Here is a 24,250-nt window from a genome sequence, read left to right on the forward strand (position 1 = left end):
ATTCTTACCGAAGCCAATTGAGTTCATAAGTGATCGGAGCAGAATTAGGCCGTTCGGCCCATAAAGTATATTCCACCATTCATTCATGGCTGATCTATCTTTCTCTCTCAATCCCATTCTCCTACCTTCTCCCCATAATCCCTGACGCCGTACTAATCAAGAATCTATCTGCCTTAAAAATATCAATTGATTTGGCCTGCACAGCCTTCTGTGGCAATAAATTCCACAGATTCACCACCCTCTGACGAAAGAAATTCTTCCTCATCTCCTTCCTAAAGGTATAGTGTAGGAAGGAACTGCAGATGTTGGTTTACACTGAAGAAAGACACAAAATGCTGGAGTAACTCAGCAGGTCAGGCAGCATCTCTGGAAGGAATTGGTGACGTTTCGTGTCGAGTCTGAAGAAAGGTCTTGACCCAAAGATTCACCAGTTCCTTCTATCCAGAGATGCTGTCTGTCCCTCTGAGTTACTCCAGCATTTTGTGTCCATCCTCCTTCCTAAAGGTACATCCTTTTATTCTGAACCTATGGCCTCTGGTCTTAGATTTTCACACAAGTGGAAACATCGTAAAAAGTGGAAATCAACCTAAAAACCTGTACGTCTTTGGAGTGTGGGAGGAAACCAGAGCACCCAGAGGAAACCCACGGGGTCACAGGAAGAACTTCCAAACTCCTTACAGGCAGCACCCGTAGTCAGGATTGAACCCAGGCCCCTGGCGCTATAAGGCAGCAACTCTTCTGCTGCACCACTGTGCCATCCTCGTTTTAAGGCAATGCCAGCATGTTCTGGAATGGTTTCCATCTCTGCCCACCCCACCAAATGTTCCAGTCGTCTTAGCCCTCTCAAAGAGCAGCATGTACACCTTATGCACATGAGCAGCATCGAAGGCCTCTTCTCACTGTTTCATTTATACTTGCCTGGATGAATGCAGCTCCAACACTAAAAACAAACTCCTCCCCATTTAGGACAAATCAGCCAACCCGATTGACTCCCCACCAACCATCTTGGGCACTCACTGTCTCTACCACCATTGGCTTGGTGTGCACCACCTGCTGAGTGCACTGGAGTTTCTCACCCAAGCTTCTCCCAAACCTGTGACCTCTATCACCAGCAAGGACAAGGGCAGTAGGCTTATGGTAACACCACTTTCTGCGGCTTCCTCTCCAACATATCCTGACTTGAAAATATATTGCCAATTAATCATCATCACTGGATCTCCCTCCCCTGTTGCACCGGGGGCACTGCCGTAGGTCTGCAGTGGTTCAAGACTGTAGCTCACCAGTGCCATCTCAAGGATAGTTAGTGCAAGGCAACACATGCTTGCCTGTGATGCTCAGGTCTATAAACTGGTTGAGAAAATACTATCATGATAGCCTGGTAGAAAAATCTAAGCAGTTGCCTGCTCATTAGCGGTGTCTGTCTATGTCTGTCTGTCTATATATGTCTGTCTGTCTATGTATAACTATCAATAGGTCTCACTATGTATGTCCATGTGCAGCATGTCAAAATATGTATGTTTTTCTCTGTATATGTATGTATGTCTATTCATATCTCCCAGTCTATATATGTCTGTCTATGTGTGTATGTATGTCTGTGTGTCTATATATCTGTCTATGTATGTCCATCTTTCTGTATAGGTCTGTGTCTATGTCTGTGTGTGTGTGTGTGTGTCTGTGTGAGCCTTGTGATTCAGCACAAGATGATTTTGAAGGCTAATTTGTCCAGTTATCTCTTCATGTCTGGCTCTGATTATCAATTAGATGTGCTTTCAGTTTTAGGGAGAGCAGTGTATAATCTGCTCTCGAGTGATGAACTTGTGGGGATTAGAGGTCAATTTTTTAATGAGCTCAGTGTTTCATAATTACTTGGCATTCCATGTTGGATTGAAAGAAAATGTTGTTAAATTAATGAGACTACAAAAAATACCCGTAATTACTGGAGGAATGCTGGAAAGTTGATGCTGCCATGCTTTTGCACAGACTGGGCAATGCCGCAGCCAGGTGTGTTTGAACATCACGCATAAAGCAGACGAACCCCGGAGAATAGGTTCAGCAACTTCAAGCCCTTCAAAATATCCCAAAGCTGGAGAAACTGAAATAAGACTGCAAAATAATTTAAAACTGATTAGCTTGGAGAAGATCTAGAAGATGTTGCAATGCTTAATTGGCACAAATAAAAGGCAATTTATTCTCCCTCACTGTTTCCTCCCCCCCACCACCACCACTACCCTCCTCCTCCCTCCCCCTTCTCCTCCTCCTCCTCCTCCTCCTCACCCCTCAGTTCCCCATCCATCTACTCCTCCCTCATCATCCCATCCTCTCGCCGGAAATCTCCAGGACCGGACAATGTTTCCCCCTCTACCCTCAAGCTCTGTGCCGAACAACTGGCACCGGTCTACACAGACATTTTCAGCCAGTCCCTGCAAACTTGCACTGTCCCTGCCTGCTTCAAAGCCTCCACTATTGTCCCTGTACCCACAAAGACAAGGATCACTGACCTTAATGACTACAAGCCTGTCGCACTGACCTCTGTAGTCATGAAGACCTTTGAAAGACTTGTGCTGGCCAAGCTGAAAAACATCACAAACCCATTGCTGGACCCTCTGCAGTTTGCATACAGGGCAAATAGATCAGTGGATGGCGCAGTCAACCTAGGCCTGCACTTCATCCTCCAGCACCTAGACCGCAAGTGGACCAAAATCCAAAAGGATTTTTTTTGTGGACTTTAGCTCTGCAGTGGATCACCAACTTCCTGACAGACAGGAAGCAGCGTGTGAGGCAGGGAAAGCACATCTCGGACCCGCAGACCCTCAGCATAGGAGCACCGCGAGGCTGCGTACTCCCCCCTCTCCTTTACTCTCTCGACACCAACAACTGCACCTCCACAGACTCCTCTGTCAAGCTTCTCAAGTTTGCGGATGACACTACCCTGATTGGACTGATCCAGGATGGAGTCGAATCTGCCTACAGACAGGAAGTGACACAGCTGGCATCCTGGTGCCATCGCAACAACCTGGAGCTCAATGCTCTTAAGACAGTGGAACTGATTATAGACTTTAGGAGAGCTCCCCCTCCCCTCCCCCCACTCACCATCAACAACACCACAGTCACATCTGTGGAGTCATTTAAGTTCCTTGGAACCATCATCTCCAGGGACCTTAAATGGGGGGCCATCATCGACTCAACAGTCAAAAAGGCCCAACAGAGGATGTACTTCCTGCGGCAGCTGAGGAAACACATCTGCTACAGGCAATGATGGTCCAATTCTATAATGCCACCGTTGAGTCCGTCCTCACCTTTTCCATCATGGTCTGGTTTGGCTCAGCCACCAAGCACGACATCCGGAGGCTGCAACAAATTATTCGATCAGCTGAGAAGGTTGTTGGCTGCAACCTTCCCCCCATTGATGAACTGTACACTGCAAGGGCCAGGAAGCGAGCGGGCAAGATCATCTCTGACCCCTCTCACCCTGGCCACAAACTGTTTGAAGCACTTCCCTTTGGAAGGTAACTTCGGACTGTCAAAGCAGCCACAGCCAGACATAAAAACAGCTTTTTTTCCGCGAGTAGTAGCTCTACTCAATAACCAAAAATCTGTAGTCTCTTTTTGCTCTGGTTTATTTCACTCACATGTTTAAACCGTAATGATGTATTCTTAATGTTTTAATGTTTTATCCTTATTCTTAATTGTTTACTGTATGTTCGTGTTGTTACATGCGAGCAGAGCACCAAGGCACATTCCTTGTACGTGTGCATACTTGGCCAATAAACTTATTCATAAACTTATTCATTCATTCATTCATTCATTCATTCATTCATTCTCTCTCACCTCCCCTCACCCCCTCCTGCCCCCTCCCCATCCCCTCACCCCTCCTCTCTCACCCCCCCCCCTTTTTCAGCCCCTCTCTCTCATCCCCTTCTCTCCTCTCCCTCTCCCACATGCCCCCACGCCCCCCTCCCTCACGCCTCCCCTCTCTAACTCTCTCCTTCTCCCTTGTTCTCTGTCCCCACTTCTCTCTCTCTCCCCTCTCTCTCTCTCTCCCTCCAATCTCTCTCTCCCTCACCTCTCCTCCCCACCCTTCCTGATTCAACCCTCTTGATTCACTTCCCCCTCCTGATTTCCCCCCTCCGCTACCCCTTTATCTTTCTCTCTCTCGACATCCATTTTGGAGATTTAGACAGAACCAATGTGAATCTTCAGCTGCTGGTACAGCCTCTGCATCTGATTTTCCAGTCTGTCAGAATTAGCCCAGCAATACAAATCCAGGGGATTTGTTACCCATTTTGTGGTTCTTTATGATCGAGGCACGGGGGTCAGTTGGGTCAGGAAATGACATGTGAGGAAAATCTGTATCAGTTATACATGAGATACGGATTTTCCTCCCCACCCCTATTTTGATTTGCAGGGCTGATTTTGTGTTATCGGTAATACATGAGATAACACTAAATTACCTCTGCAAATCAAAATTGACATTTATCCCTCTGACTCAAAGCAAAATTAGTCTTAAAAAGAGCTGAGATAATGAGGTAAACCCAAGAATAACCGAGTCCCTCTGATCCTGAGCCACAGACTGCAGGAGGGTTGAACTTCATTTCATGGCCAGGTGCACGGTGGAGATGGTGCAATCTTCACTCGCAGTTTGGCACGTCAAACCTTTGCGGATTTATTCCGCCGGCTGGTGTGAGGTGATAAACCAAGGTGGCGTCTGAACACCACGCCAGTGGCACATGCCCCTATAAATCAGCTCTCTCTTCAAGGCCTGCCCTTTGAAGTTGGCTGATTCCCTGCTCTGTCAGGAAAGCTCAGTCTGTTTTGTGGTGTCGGGAGACCTGAGAACACAAAACGCAGACTGTTGCCACAGTACTGAGGGAGAGCTGGACTGTCAGAGGTGCCGCCTTTGGGGTGAGGGATTATTCTGAGGCCCATCTGTTCCCTCAGACGGACCATTGCATGGTTTGAAGTTGAACAAGAAAATTCTGCCTGGTGCCAGTGCAGTCATAATTTTATATGATGACAGTTGTTCATAAGTATAGGAGCAGAATAGGCCATTCAGCCCGAGTCTACTCCACCATTCAATCTTTAGACTTTAGCGATAGAGCACGGAAAACGGCCTTCGGCCACCGACTCTGCGCCGACCGGCGATCACCCCGAATACCAGCACTATTCTGAACACGAAGGACAATTTACAATTTTACCAAGCCAATTAACCTACAAACCTGTATGTCTTTGGAGTGTGGGAGGAAACCGGAGCACCCGGAGAAAACCCATACGGTCACAGGGAGAATGTGTAAACTCCGTACAGACAGCACTCGTAGTCAGAATCGAACTCGGGTCTCTGGCACTGTAAGGCAGCAACTCTACTGCTGCTCCACTGTGCTGCATCCTGGCTGATCTATCTTTCTCTCTCAACCCCATTCGCCTGCCTACTCCCCATCACCTTTGATACCATCACTAATCAAAAATCTGTCCATCTCTGCTGTAAAATACTTATTGACTTGGCCTCCACTGCAGTCTTTGGTAATAAATTCCACAGATTCACCTCCATCTGACTAAAGAAATACCTCCTCGTCTCCTTTTTAAAGGTACGTTCTTTTATTCTGAGGCTGTGCCCTCTAGTTCTAGGCTCTCCCACTAGTGGAAACATCCACCCCACATCCACTCTATCCAGCCCTTTCACTATTCGGTAAGTTGTGAAGTATACAGTGTGTGGATATGGCAGGCTATTCAGCGCATCAAATCCACACTGGTCAGTGGTGCCCATCTGTATCATTCCCATCTTCCAACACTTGATTGTCAGAGTCATACTGCGTGGAAACAGGCTCTTCGATCTGACTTGTCCGTACCGACCAACATGCCCCATCTACACTCGTCCCACCTGCCTGCGTTTGGCCCTTATCCCATGAAACCTTTCCTATCCATGTACCTGTCTAAATATTTCTTAAACGTTGCGATAATACCTGCCTCAACTATCTCCTCTGGCAACCTGTTCCATACACCCTCCACCCTTTGTGTAAAAATGTTACCCCTCAGGTTCATATTAAATCCATCCACATCACCTAAAACCTATGTCCTCTGGTTCTCGATTCCCCTACTCTGGGCAAGAGACTGTGCGTTTACCCAAACTATTCCTTTGCGGATTTTGTACACCCCCAAGGATTAGAGTCGTAGCCTACTCGACCTCTCCCTAGAGCTCAGGCCCTGGAGTCCTAGCAATATCCTCATAAATCTTCTCCGCACGCTTTCCAGACGAACAATATCTTTCCTATAACATGGTGACCAAAATTCTGAATTGTCCCCAAGAACATTGCCTCAATGAGGTCATCAATGAAGTCCTCCAAACTCCATAAGCTGGTGATCTTCAATCTCACCTCCTCAGGCTTCCCCTTATTACAAGAACCAATCCATTGGCTCTGCACTGCGCTGACTCCAAAGCAAGTAGGTCCTTCCTTGGGCAAACTACTTTAGTTTTGGTTTGAGAGATACAGTGTGGAAAGAGGCCCTTTGGCCCATCGTGTCTGCGCCGACCAGCCATTAACCACCCACACACGAGTTCTATCTTACACTCTAGGGATAATTTACAGAATCCAATTAACCTACAAACATGCATGTCTTTGGAAAGTGGGAGGAAACCAGACCACCCGGAGAAAACCCACATGGTCACAACGAGAATGTTCAAACTTGGTACAGGCAACACCCGTAGTCGGGATCGAACCCAGGTCCCCGGCGCTATAAGGCAGCAGCTCTACCGTTACGCCACTGTTCCACTGCTACTAACATGGTGCCGATGTATTGTCTGTGTTTGAATTGGCTGCTCTCCCTGCTTCCTTTCAGGTAACTATGAAGATCACTGCCATGTCCCCATCTGGATACTGGCAAAGCCGACGTAACCGTTACGACCTGCTGGTGACGTCGCTGGGTGTAATCTGGGTGGTGTTGCACTTCGCTTTACTTGTAAGTCATGTGCCATTTGCCCAGCTCTGTTGAGTAGATTGGAAGCAATGTCTTGACTTGACAGAGATCAGTCAGTCCCAGCGAAGGCAATGAAACATCCAATTCTGCTCCTGCCAAATTAATTGGAAAGTTCTGCCTTGAGGATGTCCTATTAATAGTTAGACTTTACTTTAGGCTTTAGAGATACAGCGTGGAAACAGACCCTTCAGCCCACCGGGTCCACGCCAACCAGCGACACCCATTACACTAGGGACAATTTACAATTTTACCAAAGGCAATTAGCCTACAAACTTGTATGTCTTTCGAATGTGGGAGGAGACCGGAGCATCTGGAGAAAACCCATGCAATCGAGTCTAGTTTAGAGATACAGCGCGAAAACAGGCCCTTCAGCCCACCTGGTCCATGCCAATCAGCGATCACCTCGTATATTAGCATTATCCTACACACCTCGGGACAATTTTCAATTTTACTGAAGCCAATTAACCTACAAACCTGGACTTTGGCGTGTGGGAAGAAACCAGAGCACCCAGAGAAAAACAAACGCAGTCACAGGGATAACGTACAAACTCCATACAGACAGCACCCTTAGTCAGGATCAAAGCCAGGTCTCTGGTGCTGCAACTCTACCGCTGCACCATGCCGTCCCCCATAGGAAATAATAGATGACTAATATCTGGCTCAGTGGCACACTCTCACCTGAATGAGAGGGTTGTGGGGTCAAATATGGGCTGGCTTTTCATTGCAGTACTGGGGGACTGCCATTCTGTCATGGGTGCCATCTTTTAGTGGCCGCAAAGCACCACCAGATCCCCCCCCCCCCCAACTGAATGCAAGAGATCCACTATGAACTTGAGAGAAGGCTTCTCAGCAGGAGTGATATTTCTCCCTCAGTCAATATCATTGAATGTGGATTATGGAGTCAATATCACATAGATTTTACAGGTCTTATCCACATGCAAAGTGGCGCAGCAGTAGAGTTGCTGCCTTACAGCACCAGAAACCCGGGTTTGATACTGATTACGGGCGCTGCCTGTACGGAGTTTTAGGAGCAGGGAGGTTCTGCTGCAGTTGTACAGGGCCTTGGTGAGTCCGCACCTGGAGTATTGTGTGCAGTTTTGGTCTCCTAACCTGAGGAAAGACGTTCTTGCCGTAGAGGGAGTACAGAGAAGGTTCACCAGATTGATCCCTGGGATGGCGGGACTTACATATGAGGAAAGACTAGATAGACTGGGCTTGTACTCGCTGGAATTTAGAAGACTGAGGGGGGATCTTATAGAAACATATAAAATTCTTAAGGGGTTGGAGAGGCTAGATGCGGGAAGATTGTTCCCGATGTTGGGGGAGTCCAGAACCAGGGGTCACAGCTTAAGGATAAGGGGGAAGTCTTTTAGGACAGAGATGAGAAAACATTTCTTCACACAGAGAGCGGTGAGTCTGTGGAATTCTCTGCCACAGAAGGTAGTTGAGGCCAGTTCATTGGCTATATTTAAGAGGGAGTTAGATGTGGCCCTTTTTGCTAAAGGGATCAGGGGGTATGGAGAGAAGGCAGGTACAGGCTACTGAGCTGAATGATCAGCCATGATCATATTGAATGGCGGTGCAGGCTCGAAGGGCCGAATGGCCTACTCCTGCATCTATTTTCTATGTTTCTATCCTGCCTGTGACTGCATCGATTTTGTCCAGGTGCTCTGGTTTCTTCTCGCACTCGAAAGACATACAGGTTTGTAGGTTAATTGGCTTTGACAAGAAATTGCAAATCGACTCTAGAGTGTAGGATAGTGTCAGTGTACGGGGTGATTGCTGGTCGGCGCGGACTCGGTGGGCTGACAGGCCTGTTTCCATGCTGTATCTATAAAGTCTGAAGAACAAATTTGCTCCAAAGTGGTCTGGAGTGCATGAAGTGTGCTACGGAAGCAAAAGAGTTATTCAAGTTCGAGCTGAGTCCTTTATCCTTGACAAAAATTATTAAGTACCGCAGAAGGTGGTGTAACACTTATTGTGTTTCGTCATAAGGTGACTGATGTTCCCGACTTGCCAAGAGAGAGTTTGTGAGAAGATAGGCACAAAATGCTGGATTAACTCAGCGGGTCAGGAAGTATCTCCGGAGAAAAGGAATGGGTGACATTTTGGATCGGAACCCTTCTCAGGAGCCTGTGAGAGCAGAGAGAATGTGAAGCTCGCTGCCGCAGGCAGGGCTGGAGGTGCAGGGCAGGGTTGGGTTCAAGGAGAAGGTGGATAAACACAAGAGGAAGCTGGTTTGAGATGGAGAAGGATGGGAAGAGGTTGGTGTGGGGCAGAAACGCACCGTGGTGAGGGGTGATTGGAGTGTACGGCCTTAGCTGTCTGGGTCCAGCTCTGAGATGTGTTGTTGACCTTGAATTCGCTCCTAAGATAGACACAAAGTTCTGGAGTAGCTCAGCAGGTCAGCAGCATCTCTGGAGAAAAAGGATGGGTGACATTTCAGACTGAAGGTAGGAAAAAGCCAGAACAAATCAGGGCTGTTAACAGATGACCAAGGAAGTCAGGAAGGGGGAAAGAGGAGTTGAAGTGTTTGGCAACCAGGAGATCGCTCCTACCAACCAAGTTACAGAGTATGCTTGTGGCTAATTTACAGAACGAGTACACGTACATGATGGGCGCCTGTGTCATCGTGTTCCGGTTCTTCTCCATTTGTGGGAAACACGTGAGTACGCAGCTCGCATCAGGAGCGGCGAGCCTCCGCAAACAGAGCGCAGCCGCGCCTCATCATCCTCATCATCTGTCTCTCGCAGCGTCCTGTGTTGCTGTCATCCCGTGCGGAGTGTACAATGGTGTTTACGTGCTTCATGTCCATTCACTGCATTCATTTGTTGTGTGTGTTTTTTTTCCTTTTGCTTCGATGTGTTTGAGCGTCCGCGATGAGCCATCGTGTTGAGGGTTGCTGCATCCGTCCCCTCTGGCGATCCGGGAGAGGCATCTCGACCAGGAGTTGAGCCAGTCCCCATCTCAGGTCCATTTCTTAGACAAGCTCAGGGTATCAGACATTGAATTAGCCTTTTCAAAGTGACTCATTTCTTTGCTATTATATTGTAACATAAAACCTGTCACTCGAAATCTTCATTTATTGCAGCTAAAAGCCTGACTGTTTATTTATTGAGACTGTCTACATTGCAAGCAATATTTAGTGCGTAGAATGACTGTCAAGATGTGTAGAGGTTTTGTAATGAATAGAATCCTTCACAATTCAATGTTTACCTTGTTGTAAATTGGTTTAATCAGTTAGATAATGTATTGAATTGTGAAGATATGTTGTCTGGTTACAGGTGACGCTGAAGATGTTGTTACTGACTGTAGTTGTCAGTATGTACAAGAGCTTTTTTATTATAGTGGGGATGTTCTTACTACTGATCTGCTATGCCTTTGCTGGAGTGGTTCTGTTTGGGACTGTCAAGTACGGAGAGAACATCAACAGGTGTGTAAACCTTTCTCCCCCGTGAAGCCCCGCGTGTTTTTATTAATGCCCTTTGGTCTGTAGGAATGATATTTTTTTCTGTGGTTTTTGTGGAAGCCTCTCAGTAACAACTCCCTGCTCCTGGTACAGAGACAGTGCTCCCTCCTCCTGGTACAGAGACAGTGCTCCCTGCTCCTGGTACAGAGACAGTGCTCCCTGCTCCTGGTACAGAGACAGTGCTCCCTGCTCCTGGTACAGAGACAGTGCTCCCTGCTCCTGGTACAGGGACAGTGCTCCCTGCTCCTGGTACAGAGACAGTGCTCCCTGCTCCTGGTACAGAGACAGTGCTCCCTGCTCCTGGTACAGAGACAGTGCTCCCTGCTCCTGGGACAGAGACAGTGCTCCCTGCTCCTGGTACAGAGACAGTGCTCCCTGCTCCTGGTACTGAGATAGTGCAGACCTATGTGCTTCTGTGCCCTCATGCTCAGCCAAACCCATGCAACCTATCCATCTCTTGTTCGATGGCCCCACTGGCTCCCCAACCTGGCGCCATCTCTATTCTAACATTTGCATCCCCATTTTCAAGTCCCTCAGTGGCCTATATCCCTTCCTTTTTCTTTATAGGCCCTCACACCCCTCCCTATCTCAATACCTCCCTCCAGTGGTGCAGCGGTGAGGTTGCTACCTTACAGCGCCAGAGGCCGGGGTTCAATGCTGACTATAATTACTGTCTGTATGGGGTTTGTACGTTCTCCCTGTGATCTGCCTGGGTTTTCTCCAGGTGCTCCAGTTTCCTCGCAATCTCCAAAGACATACAGGTTTGTAGGTTCATTGGCTTGGTAAAATTGTACATTGTCCCTAGTATGTGTAGGATAGTGTTATTGTGCGGGGATCGCTGGTTAGTGTGGACTCGGGCCGAAGGGCCTGTTTCCATGCTATATCACTAAATTAAACCCATCCCTATCTCTAAATCCCTCCAGCTGCTACTACTCTCTGTATCTCCATAACGCCCCTTCCAACACCTCACCTCTCCCCATCTCTGTAATCACCTCCAGTGAATATCCCCCTCCCCTATCTCTGTACACTTTGCTAATCAGGCATATGATTATGTTGGCAATAATTTACTGGATGACTGAATGTAAGAAAATAATTTCCCTGTGCTTTTGCACATGTGTCAAATAAAAGCACCATTGAAACTCCAAAGAGGTACAGGTTGTAGGTTAATTGGCTTGGTATAAATGTAAATTGTCCATAGTGTGTGTAGGATAGTGTTAATGTGTGGGGATCGCTGGTCAGTGCAGACTCAGTGGGTCGAAGGGCCTGTTTCCGTGTTATATCTCTAAACAAAACTAATCTAAACTGAATAGGGTCTCAACCCGAAATGTCACCCATTCCTTCCCTCCAGAGATGCTGCCTGTCCCACTGAGTTACACCAGCATTTTTTGTCTACCTTAAACTAAACTAAAATAAAGGCACCATTGACCATTGTATCCTCCTCCGACTCCAACACTCCTCCTTGGTCTGGAGTGAGACTTGAATCCATGACCTCTTGACTTGGGTGAGCAATTGATTAGTGTTCTGTCAGCTTTGCTTTCTGTTGCAATTGTTCCTTTGAATTATAATGTGGAGGGTTTGTTGAAAAATCACTATATTTCACAGATTACATTAAATAGAATACATCTGATAATCAGTAAAATGTGCATTTACTGTATGTTGATAATGATAGAGAATACCGTTTTAAAAAAAAATCATATTTTATATCAAGCAGGTTGCTTGAGTTTTAATGGTTTAAATTGCCTGATGCTTCTGATGATTTTACAGTTTTGGTAGTTTGTTTGATCCAGGCTATTTCACGGACTCTCCATTTCAAAACCCTAGATGATCACCTTACTGTTGTTCCTTATCTGTCCATACAGGCATGCAAACTTCTCCTCTGCCGGTAAAGCCATCACAGTCCTGTTCCGCATCGTCACGGGGGAAGACTGGAATAAGATCATGCATGACTGCATGGTGAGTAGGAAACTCCACAGCCACATTCCCTATATTACTGTAACATGACCCCCCCCCCCCCCCCCAGGGCCGTTTTTACAGCATTATGGGCCCCCGGGCAAAGCAGTGTACTGGGGCCCCTACCGTTACTTTCCCCCACCCCCCTTTCCCTACCAGCCCCCCCCTGTCGTGCCGGCGAAAAGCACTTACCGAAAAGCACTTAGCGATGGACTTAGGGTGCTACATTGTTGCGAAAAGCACTTACAGATCGCTGTGAGAAGCACTTAGGGATGGAAAATGTTGCGAAAAAAGCACTTATTGAACCTACATTTTTGAAGTAGTATTTATTTATTGCAAGTCACTTAACATACACAGATCAGCATGGGGCCCCTATGCTCGTGGGCCCCCTGGCAAGTGCCCATCAGGCCCATGCATTAAGACGGCCCTGCCCCCCCCCCCTCCCCCAACTTCTATACTTGGATCTTAGTTCGATAGGATACGATGCGATAGAACTTTATTTATCCCAGGGGACAAAATGGTCTGCCAACAGTCATAAAGCACAAGATACATGAAACATGAAATCAAAGTGACGAGTGGAAAGTCCAGGATTGGGCATATGCAAAGATTGTCTTCCCCACAACAGAATGGGGAGGAGTTGGGACAGTTTGATAGCCAATGCCTCTTGTAATTCCTCCACAGGTCCAGCCACCTTTCTGCACTCCCAACGATGTGAATTACTGGGAGACGGACTGTGGAAACTATGCTGGAGCCCTGATGTATTTCTGTTCTTTTTATGTCATCATTGCATATATAATGCTCAACCTTCTTGTTGGTAAGTTGGCATTAAATCAGGTGAAGTAGTTGGTGAAGCGATACACCCTGATGTTGCTGGAGTTTGCCATTGCAGAGCGTACACAGATAGTCAAACACTTCTCACAGCGTGAGGGGAATGTGTGCTGTTAACATGCCGCTGCGTACATATCAGAAGCTGTGTCCAAGTGAGGATTATCTTACAAAACCAAGGCTGTCCAGTGGTGGATGGGGTCAGTCATATAGTCAAACAGCATGGAAGAAGGTCCTTCAGCTCAACTTGCCTATGCCAATCATGATGCCCCATTTGCCCACTTTTGGCCCATATCCCCCTAAACCTTCGTATCCATGTATTTGAAATACTGTTATAGCACCTGCCCCAACTACATCCTCTGCCAGTACGGTCCATATACCCACCACCCTCTGATGAAAAGGTTGCCTCTCGGGTTCCTGTTAAATCTTTCCCCTCTCACTTTAAACCTCTGTCTGGTTCTTGATTTCCCCTACCCTGAATAAAAAGACTCAGTGTATTCACTCTATCTATTCCCCTCACCCCTTGCACAATCACCAACATGCCAAGAAACGCTTGAAGAGTCGGAACAGCTTCATGGAACTAGAGCCAACCGTGTCAGGTACCAAAAGCAAACAATGGACGGCACCAGGACACCACCTGCCTTATACTACCAGTAAAGCTCTAAACTGCCTCCGCACTGCAGTGGGATGTTGTGGACTCAATGTGAAGAAGTGGGGCTTCTCGGACTCTGACAAATGCAACTGTGGAGAGGTACAGACAATGGCCCACCTACTGACTTGCGGCGGAGAGGCATGCACTGCGGACGATCTCCGCAGAGGCACAGATGTGGCCCTGGCTGTGGCAAAGCGATGGCAGACATCGTCTGACACACGAGCGAAGCGAATGATTTTAGACACCTCTATAAGTTTACCCCTCAGCTTCCTGCGATCCAAGGATTAAAATCCTAGCCTGCCCAACCTCTCCCTATAGCTCAGACCCTCAAGTCCTGGCAACATTCTCGTAAATCTTCTCTACACTCTTCCCACCTTAACAACATCCTTCCTAAAGCAGGGCGGTGACCAAAACTGAACACAATACAACAAATGCAGCCTCACTAGTGAAAAGAAGGTTGTGTTGCTTTCCATGGGCCCCTGTGCAATACATTCATTTTCAGATTTTGCCCGAGGCCTCTCTTATTCTTGTTAATTCACCAGTACAGGCCTCCTCCTGATTCTCTAATCACTCCATCAGCAGCAGCCTTCAGCTGTCTGAGCCTGAGCTCTGGAATCAATCCCTCTCCACCCTTCTACTATTGCCAATTAAATGTAGCACACGATAAAACACACCAGACAATGACTGCCGAATAAACATACTTCATTAATTGTAATTACTTAATGTAAGTCAAAGATTCGCTGCATAGTTTTAAATATGGCTCATTTAACTCTTTAGTTACTCAATTCTTCAGTTAGTTCACAACTTCCAAAACCCACCACTTGTATTTAAACATTACGGCTACACAGGGTCTTCTTCTGCAACTGTTGAACTCCAATTTATTGCTGTCAATTATCCTGTGAGCTTTTTATACATTTCTTTGCATATGTCCGAGCCATGGCTTTGATTTTGTAGCCAGTTGGTTGCTCGTAAGTTCATCAATTACCTTATACGTACTTGTTTCTTTTAATTCCTTCAAATGCCTGCTAACTTTCATAATCACCTGCGCCAATGGTCTTCAATTATCAGAGTTTGGCTTGTACAATTTACTTGACTATCTCTGGTACACAGTGCCCCAACATCACAATATCCTTATCTGTTTTCCTCTGGGTTCAGGGATAGTAGGATGGTCTCAGGACTTTCAGCCATCTCAGTAAAAATCTGTATCAGCTATGCTCCCTTGCTGACAATAACCAGATACCCAAATGTCAGCAGGGCCCATTGCACACAGCCCCACTTCACACTGACCAGGCCTCTTTGTTTCCAGTTCTTCTACCTGTCTCTGTCTGTCTGTGTCTCTGTCTCCATCTCTCTCCCTCTCTGTCTCTCTCTCCCTCTCTGTCTCTCTCTCCCTCTCTGACTCTCTCCCTCTCTGTCTCTGTGCTCCTCTTTCTCCCTCTCTTTCTCCCCCTCTTTCTCACTCTTTCTCTGTCTCGCTCTCTCTCTGTCTCTCTCTGTCTCTCTCTCTGTGTGTCTCTCTCTCTCTCTCTCTCTCTCTGTCTCTTACTTGTGCGATTATCTATGCTACTAAAGAGTGCTTAAAACTGACATCTTTGTACAAAGTTTGATTCACTGCGCTAATATCACCTTCCATGCTCGATAACACTTCTGTGCCTTGGTTAATATTTGCTACATTCAAGATAGTGAAGGATTGGAGCTCCCTGTACGTGTGGTCCCTGCCAACCAAAATTATTTGGCAATTGCCACATTTCTGCACAATTTGCCATGTAGCCCATATTACATCAGTGCCTGCACTTTAAAAGTATTTCACTTGCTATAAAGTATCCTCATAACATCAATAGTTGTGGGGAAAATGTACAACTTTGCTAGGGAGAGAAGTGTCCACAAAAGGAAAAAAAAAACATTTGTTCTGAGCTCAGGCTACTTACAGTGCCATATTAACATGAGCAAATAACAACACGGCCCAGTTGGTTAGTTTGTTTAGTTCATTGTGACGTACCGAGGCACAGTGAAAAGCCTTTGTTGCGTGCTAGCCAGTCAGCGGAAAGACAATACATGGTTACAATCGAGCCATCCACAGTGTACAGATACTTGATAAGGGAATAACGTTTAGTGCAAGATAATGTCCAGTAAAGTCCAATGAAAGATAGTCCTAAGATCTCCAATGAGGTAGATTGCAGCTCAGGACTGCTCTCTAGTTGTTAATAGAATGGTTCAGTAACAACTGGGAAGAAACTGTCCATGAATTTGGAGGTGTGCGTTTTCACACTTCTGTATCTCTTGCCTGATGGGAGAGGGGAAAAGTTGGTGGAAAGAGGGGGAAAAAAAGAGGGAAAAAATTGGTGATGATACAGCAAACAAATGTGATTTAATGAGAAAGTAGTGCATTTGTGCAGCAGAGGATACAGAGAATACAGCAATTTCATCCTATAAAAGCAGAGTGAATTCTCCAGAAAAATGGAGAGGGAGGATAGTTACATATACATTTTGTACATAAAATCACTGATGCTAACTCCGATTACCAAAACTGACTGATCAGGGATTTAGCCGATCTGCTTGGATATAAAGTTGAAATTGTTTGCAACCTTATCAAAAATCATTTGTTTTTCTTTCCTGACATTCACTAAATGGGGGTTAACATGAACACTGAGATTCCGCAGAGAAGTTAAGTCCATGAGATCAATCATAAAACTTTTATTTTCCCCACATCTACCAGCCGAATGTTCATTTAGCATTGAGGTTAATCCTCACAGCATTTAGCATTGAGGCTAATAACATACAGAGTTTTTTCTCCTAAATAATGGTGTCAGTTTTGTTCAGAAATGTTCAGCAGAAGAAATCTACTCTCATCTGTTCAGAATATCATGATCCAGAGTTGACGGTTGTGAAATATTTACAACTTGATTTCAACCACAATTTGCTTACGTGGAGTGATCAGAGAAGCCAGGATCATTCACCACACAGCACAGAAGGTTGAATGGAGGCATTCAAATTCTCGAGGGGTTTTGATGGAGCAAGTAAGGAGAAATTGATTCCAAGTGCACGAGAATGGGTACCCAGAAAACACGGAGTGAAGGGGGATCGATTGAAGAAGCTGGGAGGAGAGGAACTGATGTTTCCTAACAGCTCGTTGCAGTGATGTGGGATGCCTTGCATGAAATGGTGATGGAAAGAGATTCAAGAGGAGTTTTAAAGGGGAAATTGGTTAAATACTAATCTCCAGGGCAGCAGGGAAAGATCGGGAGAGTGAGATTGATTAGAGACTATTAAAAAGTCGGTCTTGTGAATAAAAACACTTCACAGGTTAGTTGTTGTATTACAGATAACCCTCATTATAACAGACCATAGGGGGAGGAATGGATTCCGTTATTACTGATGTCCACTATAATCGAGGGAAGGGGCTGCATATGTACAGTACTGGAAATTAAAAGTCAATAAGCATACACTAAACAAGACACAGAATAAACAGTAATGGACACAAATACATATTATTTAAACACCGACAGAGACTCCAACCAGCTAGTGGTCACTCTGTGAAACAACAAGTTCGATCCTTTGTTCCCAATGTGAACAGATGCCTCGGTATCTACAGATTCGTCCACTCTAACCAAAATCTATTATAAAGAGGTCTAACAATGGTAAACCGTATAGCCTTTATACTGGGAACTGGTCCCCGTTACACCACTGTAATTCTTTTATAAATAGGAAAGATTTGCATGTCCCATTCAAGATATTTTCAAGCTTCATGGCAAAATGAGTCATTTTATGTTGCACTTTGTAGTGCAATGTAGTAAATGTGGCAACCTATTGGTATTGATTTATATTGTCATGTGTACCGAGATACAGTGAAATGCTTTGTTTATGTGTTTTCCAGTCAAACCATACTATGTACGAATACAATAAAGTCATACATGAGTACAACAGGTAGTTGAAAGAAAAACATACCAGAATGTAATGTTGCAGCATTGTAGGTTACAGATATAGAGTCATATACAGCATGGAAACAGGCCCTTCGTCCCAACTTGTCCATGCCAACCAAGATGCCCCATCTAAGCTAGTCCCATTTGGCCCATGTCCCTCTAAACCTTTCCTATCCATAACCCTGTCTAAATGCCTTTTAAATGTTATTAGTATCTGCCTCCACTACCCTCTCTGCCATCTCGTTCAATATACCCACTACCCTTTGAGTGAAGATGTTGCGCCTCATATTCCTATTATATCTTGCCCAACTCACCTTAAACCTATGTCCTCTGGGTTTTGATTCCCCTAATATGTACATTCATCCTGTCTCTTGCTTTAATGATTTAATACACCACTATAAGATCACCCACTAGCCTTCTGTTTCCAAAGCCTGAGCATGTCCAACCTTTTCCCAGAGCTCAGTCCTTCAAGTCCTAGCAACAGCTTCAAAAATCGTATTTGCACTCTTTCCAGCTTAATGACATCCTTTCTAGAGCAGGGTGACCAAAACTTAAGACAGCGCTAAATGTGGCCTCACCAGCATCTTGCACAACTGTAACATGAAAGGTTACAGTCACAGAGAAAAATCCCAATGTGCGCAACGAGGTAGGCTGGAAGATCTGGAGTATACCCTAGCTTCTGAGAGGCTGATAACAGAGAGAAAGAAGCAATCTGTACGTAGCAAGCTCCTACAAATTGCATTGTGATAATGCAATTGTTTTAACTGCTTTGTGATGTTGTTTGTGTGGCAAAGCTTATGCAGAACACCTGGGAGAGAAATGGGCCAAATGTGGGCATATAGTTTAGCTTAGATGGGGCATCTTGCTGGACATGGACTAGTTGGGCCGAAGGTCTTTCCCAAATCACAAAATTGAATATTTTGCCTTTGAGCTTTTCGTGTCTGATATGAAAGATTGCCCCTCCACTAGTGCAGCACTCCCCCAGCACTGCATGCTTATCTAGAATAGGACCCTTGATTGCATCATTCAGGAAAGATAGTGTGACCCACTGAGCTAAAGCTGTCACCACACCATGTGAGGGACCATCTGAGGAAAGCATTAGGTTCCAAGGATTCTTTTTGCTAAACTGTAGTTAATGAACCTTTTTTGCACTTCTGCCTGTCAGCAATCATTGTGGAAAACTTCTCGCTGTTTTATTCCACTGAGGAGGATCAGCTCCTGAGTTACAATGATCTTCGCCACTTCCAAATCATTTGGAACATGGTTGATGACAAGAGAGAGGTACGTGACCAATTACACCAGAGCCAAGAGAGGTACTGATTAAAGTACCTGGGAACACTAATGTTGATATGGACCAAAAGGTGTAATGCTGAGATGGAACAGGATTTATAGGTAGCTATAATGTGATGGTAGGAAGATTAAATATTAATTTGCTTGTGAAACTTGGAAGTGGAAACTTGTAGGTGCCGCCAAAACACGGTACAGTAACCACGCTGCTCTGCTCACATAGTTGATGCCCACAGTGGCAGAGGGTAGAACAAGGCAGATGGGAAGTCGTTCAGCCCATTGAGTGTATCCTAGCTGTCAGATCGATCCCATTCCCAACTGTTTTTTACTGTAACCTAAACCCCCCAAATTTCCACTAACTCTCCAGTTTCCCTCAGCGTACTACAAAGCAGGGATTACTTAAAGCAGCCAATCAACCTACCGCACATCTTTGGGATGTGGAAGGAAACCAGAGCACCTACATGGTCACAGGGAGAAAGTGCAAACTCCACACACAGAGCAATGGAGGTCGGTATCAAACACGGTTCTCATCTGCTGTGAGGCAACAACTGTATCCGCTACACCACTGCGTCACTTTTACTTTAGTTTGTCTTTGTTTATTATTGTCACGTGTACTGAGACACGATGAAGCTTTTTGTTGTGTGCTATCCAGTCAGCGAAAGGACTATACATGATTACAAACAAAGACATCCACGGTGTACAGACACAGGACAAAGGGCACAACTTTTAGTGCAAAGTAAAAGCCATGAAAGTCCAATTAAAGATGGTTCGAAGGTCTTCAATTAGGTAAATGGTAGCTCAGGACCATTCACTAGCTGGTGTGAGAACAGTTCCGTTTGCCTGATAACAGTTGAGAAGACACCGTCCCTGAATCTGGAGATATGTGTTTTCAAATTATTGTACCTCTTGCTTGATGGGAGAGGGGAGAGGAAAAAGTGACTGGGGTGAGGCTGGTCCTTGATTATGCTGGTGGCCTTGCCAAAGCAGCGTAAAGTGTAGATGGAGTCAATGGAAGGGAGGTTAGTTTGCACGATGGTCAGGGCTACGTCCACAACTCTGCAATTTCTAGCGGTCTTGGATGGACCTGTCACACTGTGCATCGGTAAAATAGTCTGGAGATGGACAGAGGCATAGACAAGGATTTTTGCAGGAGATAAGCTGTGGTAAGAGGAGGAGACGTGGTGTTACAGATGTAGAGGATAAAGCGAAGCCATGGACAGCCCAGTGGTACAGTTGGTAGAGTTGCTGCCTGATAGCACCAGAGACTGGGGTTCGATCCTGACCACGGGTGCTGTATTTACAGAGTTTGTACGTTTTCCCTGTGACCACGTGAGCTTTCTCTGGGTCCTCCAGTTTCCTCCCAAACTTCAAAGACATACAGGTTTGTAGCTTCGGTAAATTACTCCTAATGTGTAGGGTAGAACTAGTGTACAGGTGATAGTTAGTTGGCGGGGACTTGGTGGGCTAAAGGCCAGTTTCCACATTGTATCTCTCAACGAAACTAAATTTGTAAACATTCTGGTTGAAGTTGTCTGAGCTAGTGGTGACCTGGGTGCCTGTACCTTGCTCCAGGGAGCTATCCCAACTTCCCGCATCAAGTTCCTGCTACGACTGTTGCGTGGGCGGCTGGAAGTGGACCTGGAGAAGGACAAGCTGTTGTTCAAGCATATGTGCTACGAGATGGAGAGGCTGCACAACGGCGGAGATGTCACATTTCATGATGTCCTCAGGTAAAGGGAGACTGCTCTAACTTGTAATACAACGATATCAGTCCATTCAAGCGTAAGAGTGTAGGCAGTCTGGGGTTTTTATTCTTGGAAGGGGAAAGTTAAGGAATAACCCAGTGAAGATCAGCAAAAACATTGACGGGTTTTGATTGAATAACCATTGACAAAATACACTGCGGTTGCTCTCCTTGGTGACTCCTACAGTACCTCCCAAACCCACGACCTCTATCACCAAGGACAAGAGCTTCAGGCACATGGGAACACCACCACCACCTGCAGGTTCCCCTCCAAATCACACTTCATTCCAACAGAAGGATGACCTTCAGCCCCCTCAACATTGTTCTATCAAATTACTTGGTCCTTGGCTCATCTGGCACTCGATCTCCCCATTTTTGGACTATCGGCTTTCATCTACACCCCAATAAAAATTCATTAATTCCATTTTAAAGGCTCCCTGTGAACCGTGGAGGTTAACAGTTTTTTTGAGAGGAGTGAGTTCCAGACTCGCACTGCCTGAGTGTGAGGAGGAGCTTTCTGGTGTCACCCTCTCCAGCATCTGGATTCAGATTTTAACGTTTTCTCACCACTTGCCATTCTATCTGCCAAGAGGAGGAGCTTTTCTCTCTCACAACATTCTCAAATCCGTTATTCATCTTGAAACAGCTGAGATATTGGTCTTGAAAGGTCCCAAAACACCAACCCGTCCTTCAAAGTTAACTTTTATTTTCCATATAAACTGCCAGTTGCATCAAGTAATATCTTGCCTGAGTTTATTCACATTTGATGGAGCCATTTATCTGACTAATGAGCCAATCTACCTTGTCCCCTGCAACAGCATGCTTTCATACAGATCAGTGGATATCAGAAAAAGCCTGCAGCTGGAGGAACTGCTGGCCAGGGAACAGCTGGAATACACCATCGAGGAAGAGGTGGCCAAACAAACAATTCGAATGTGGCTGAAGAAATGTTTGAAGCGCATCAGAGCAGTAAGTAATTAACTCATTCCCCCAACTCTCCCTGCCCCCCCTCCCCTGCCCAAAAAAACTCCCTATCCCACAGCGAAAGGAAATAATTGAACAGGAACCACTCACTGAGCCAGCACCACCATTCAATGTGATCATGGCTGATCATTCTCAATCAGTACCCCGTTCCTGCTTTCTCACCATATCCCCTGACTCCGCTATCCTTAAGAGCTCTATCTAGCTCTCTCTTGAATGTATTCAGAGAATTGGCCTCCACTGCCCTCTGAGGCAGAGAATTCCACAGATTCACAACTCTCTGACTAAAAAAGTTTTTCCTCATCTCTGTTCTAAATGGCCTACCCCTTATTCTTAAACTGTGGCCCCTGGTTCTGGACTCCCCCAACATTGGGAACATGTTTCCTGCCTCTAACATGTCCAACCCCTTAATAATCTTATACGTTTCGATAAGGTCCCCTCTCATCCTTCTAAACTATGACCAATATTCCTCAGGTTATGAAAGGGGATATTGGACAGAAGGTGCAAGTAAGATCAGAGATAATGAGAGATGGTATCTGTGAAGGCAGTGGAACAGCTTGTGCTTTTCTCCAGAACTAAGATGACAGAGTGTGAGTGTCTCCAGCATATATCACAGCATTTCCTGTTAAGTGAATCATCATGCCTTGAACACTTTAACTACCTGTGCTGCCAACTTCAAAACCCTTTGGATTGGGTGCCAAGGTGCCTCAGTTCCTCAATCCTCCTTAGAACCAAACCATTCATGGTGTGCGTATGTCCTGGCCTCATTGGTACTCCCAAGTGCATCACGTACTTATCAGAATGAAACCCCACCTGCCGTGTTGGAGCCTGTTTCACCATCACAATGATATCACCCTGTAGCCTCAGGGCATCATCCTAAGAAGTCATCAACTGTTCTCTGCTGAGATTAGTTGAGGATAAACGTTGGCCAGAACGTTGGAGAGAACGTAACTGCTCAGTAGAAGTTCCAGAGTGGGCAGAGGCTTGGACTAGCATTCAATGTACAACACTGAGGCACACCCACACTGGAGAGACTAGTTTGGTTGCAGGAGATTGGGGAATTATCCCTGTTTCTCACTGACGCCTCTGACAATGATCCCACCACTGTCTGTGGCACCCTGTTTTTCCAGGGTGACATGGGCTGAGAAATGGCAACTGACGCTTCATTCTGGTAAGTGTGAGGTGACGCACTTTGCAAGCACTCAGCTGTAGAACACATGGGCCGTTCTGCAGGAATGGCCATCTTCCTGGCTGACCAACTCTTAATCCTCGTCTCCAGAAGCAGCAGCAGTCGTGCAGCATCATCCACAGTTTGCGGGAGAGTCAGCAGCAGGAGCTCAGCAGGTTCCTCATCCCTCCCAGCATCGAAACAACGCAAGCCAGCGAAGAGATGCTTGCCAGCAACCAGGACAGTGAGGCTCAGCCTGAGGTGGGTTGTTCACTGTGTTCACTTGGAGGTTGTTTGCACTGCTGCTAATGCTGATATTTATTACCCATCCCTAGTTGCCCCTCAATAGAATGTCTCTCATGAAGGGCAGCTGGAACCAGATGGGATTCTACACCCATTCCATCCATCCAACAGGTGAAGTGTGGGGGTAGTAGGTGGAACCAGGAGGTGATGGGGGACAAAAATGGGTGATGGGGGGAATGGAGGCAGGGGATGATGACAGGGGATGGGAGGACCAGAAGAATATTGGTAGGAGTGAGAGAGTGGCGGTACACAGGAGATGAGGGCTACTTGAAAATTGAATATTCACTGTTCGGACCATTGCGTTGTGGACTACTTGTGCAGAATATGAAATGCTCTTTGTCTAGTTTGCGTTGGGATTTAGCATGACAGTGGATAAGGCTAAGGACAGACAGGTCGGTGTGTGAAGGGGAGTTAAAAAGGTACACAACTGGGAACTCAGAATAGCCATTGTGGACAAAGTCCAAGTGCTCTATAAAACAGTGGCCTAGACTGCGCTTGGTCTTGCCGATGTAGAGGAGACCACAAATGTTAGGAAGACGTTCAAACTTCTACCAAAATTATTTTCATAATCTCATTTTTAAGATTTTCACAGCAGAACAGGCCAGAATCAATTCTTTCCATTATAATTTTTTCCATCTTAAATTTCAGAGGCAGTTTGATGAATTCACCCAAAATGAGTTTCTCATCAAAAATATAGATTTTAAACTGGGTCAACCAATATTTAAATTACTGAAATTGACTTTAGCAGCAACTGCTAAAATCACTGAATCATTTCATAAGTGTATGATGGCCAGTCTCCCAGTAACTTAAACATCATTAAAAAGCAGAAGTTTCTATAATATGCCAATATTTGGAGTCTACTCACACGGTAGGATTGATGGCATTTCCTTATCTTCAACTTGGGGTGGGGAGGGGGGAAGGGCGAAAGAGTGAGCAGTAATATGGGGCCCAATAAAATCTTGATTCAGCTTAAAAGATTTTT

At 45.8% G+C, this 24,250-nt stretch overlaps 1 protein-coding gene across 1 annotated transcript in view; it reads left to right on the top strand.

Annotated features, from left to right (window-relative positions):
* The window catches only part of nalcn (sodium leak channel, non-selective), a 173,384-nt gene that overhangs the window by 141,471 nt on the left and 7,663 nt on the right, over positions 1-24,250 (top strand). Inside the window, 9 exon segments of the mRNA XM_078402211.1 lie at positions 6,832-6,951; positions 9,566-9,634; positions 10,254-10,402; positions 12,298-12,391; positions 13,070-13,202; positions 18,951-19,066; positions 20,645-20,802; positions 21,635-21,785; positions 23,077-23,226. Coding sequence (XP_078258337.1) covers positions 6,832-6,951; positions 9,566-9,634; positions 10,254-10,402; positions 12,298-12,391; positions 13,070-13,202; positions 18,951-19,066; positions 20,645-20,802; positions 21,635-21,785; positions 23,077-23,226 — 1,140 coding nt within the window.

Source organism: Rhinoraja longicauda, chromosome 7, assembly GCF_053455715.1.
Source record: "Rhinoraja longicauda isolate Sanriku21f chromosome 7, sRhiLon1.1, whole genome shotgun sequence".
NCBI classification, from domain to species: Eukaryota; Metazoa; Chordata; class Chondrichthyes; order Rajiformes; family Arhynchobatidae; genus Rhinoraja; species Rhinoraja longicauda.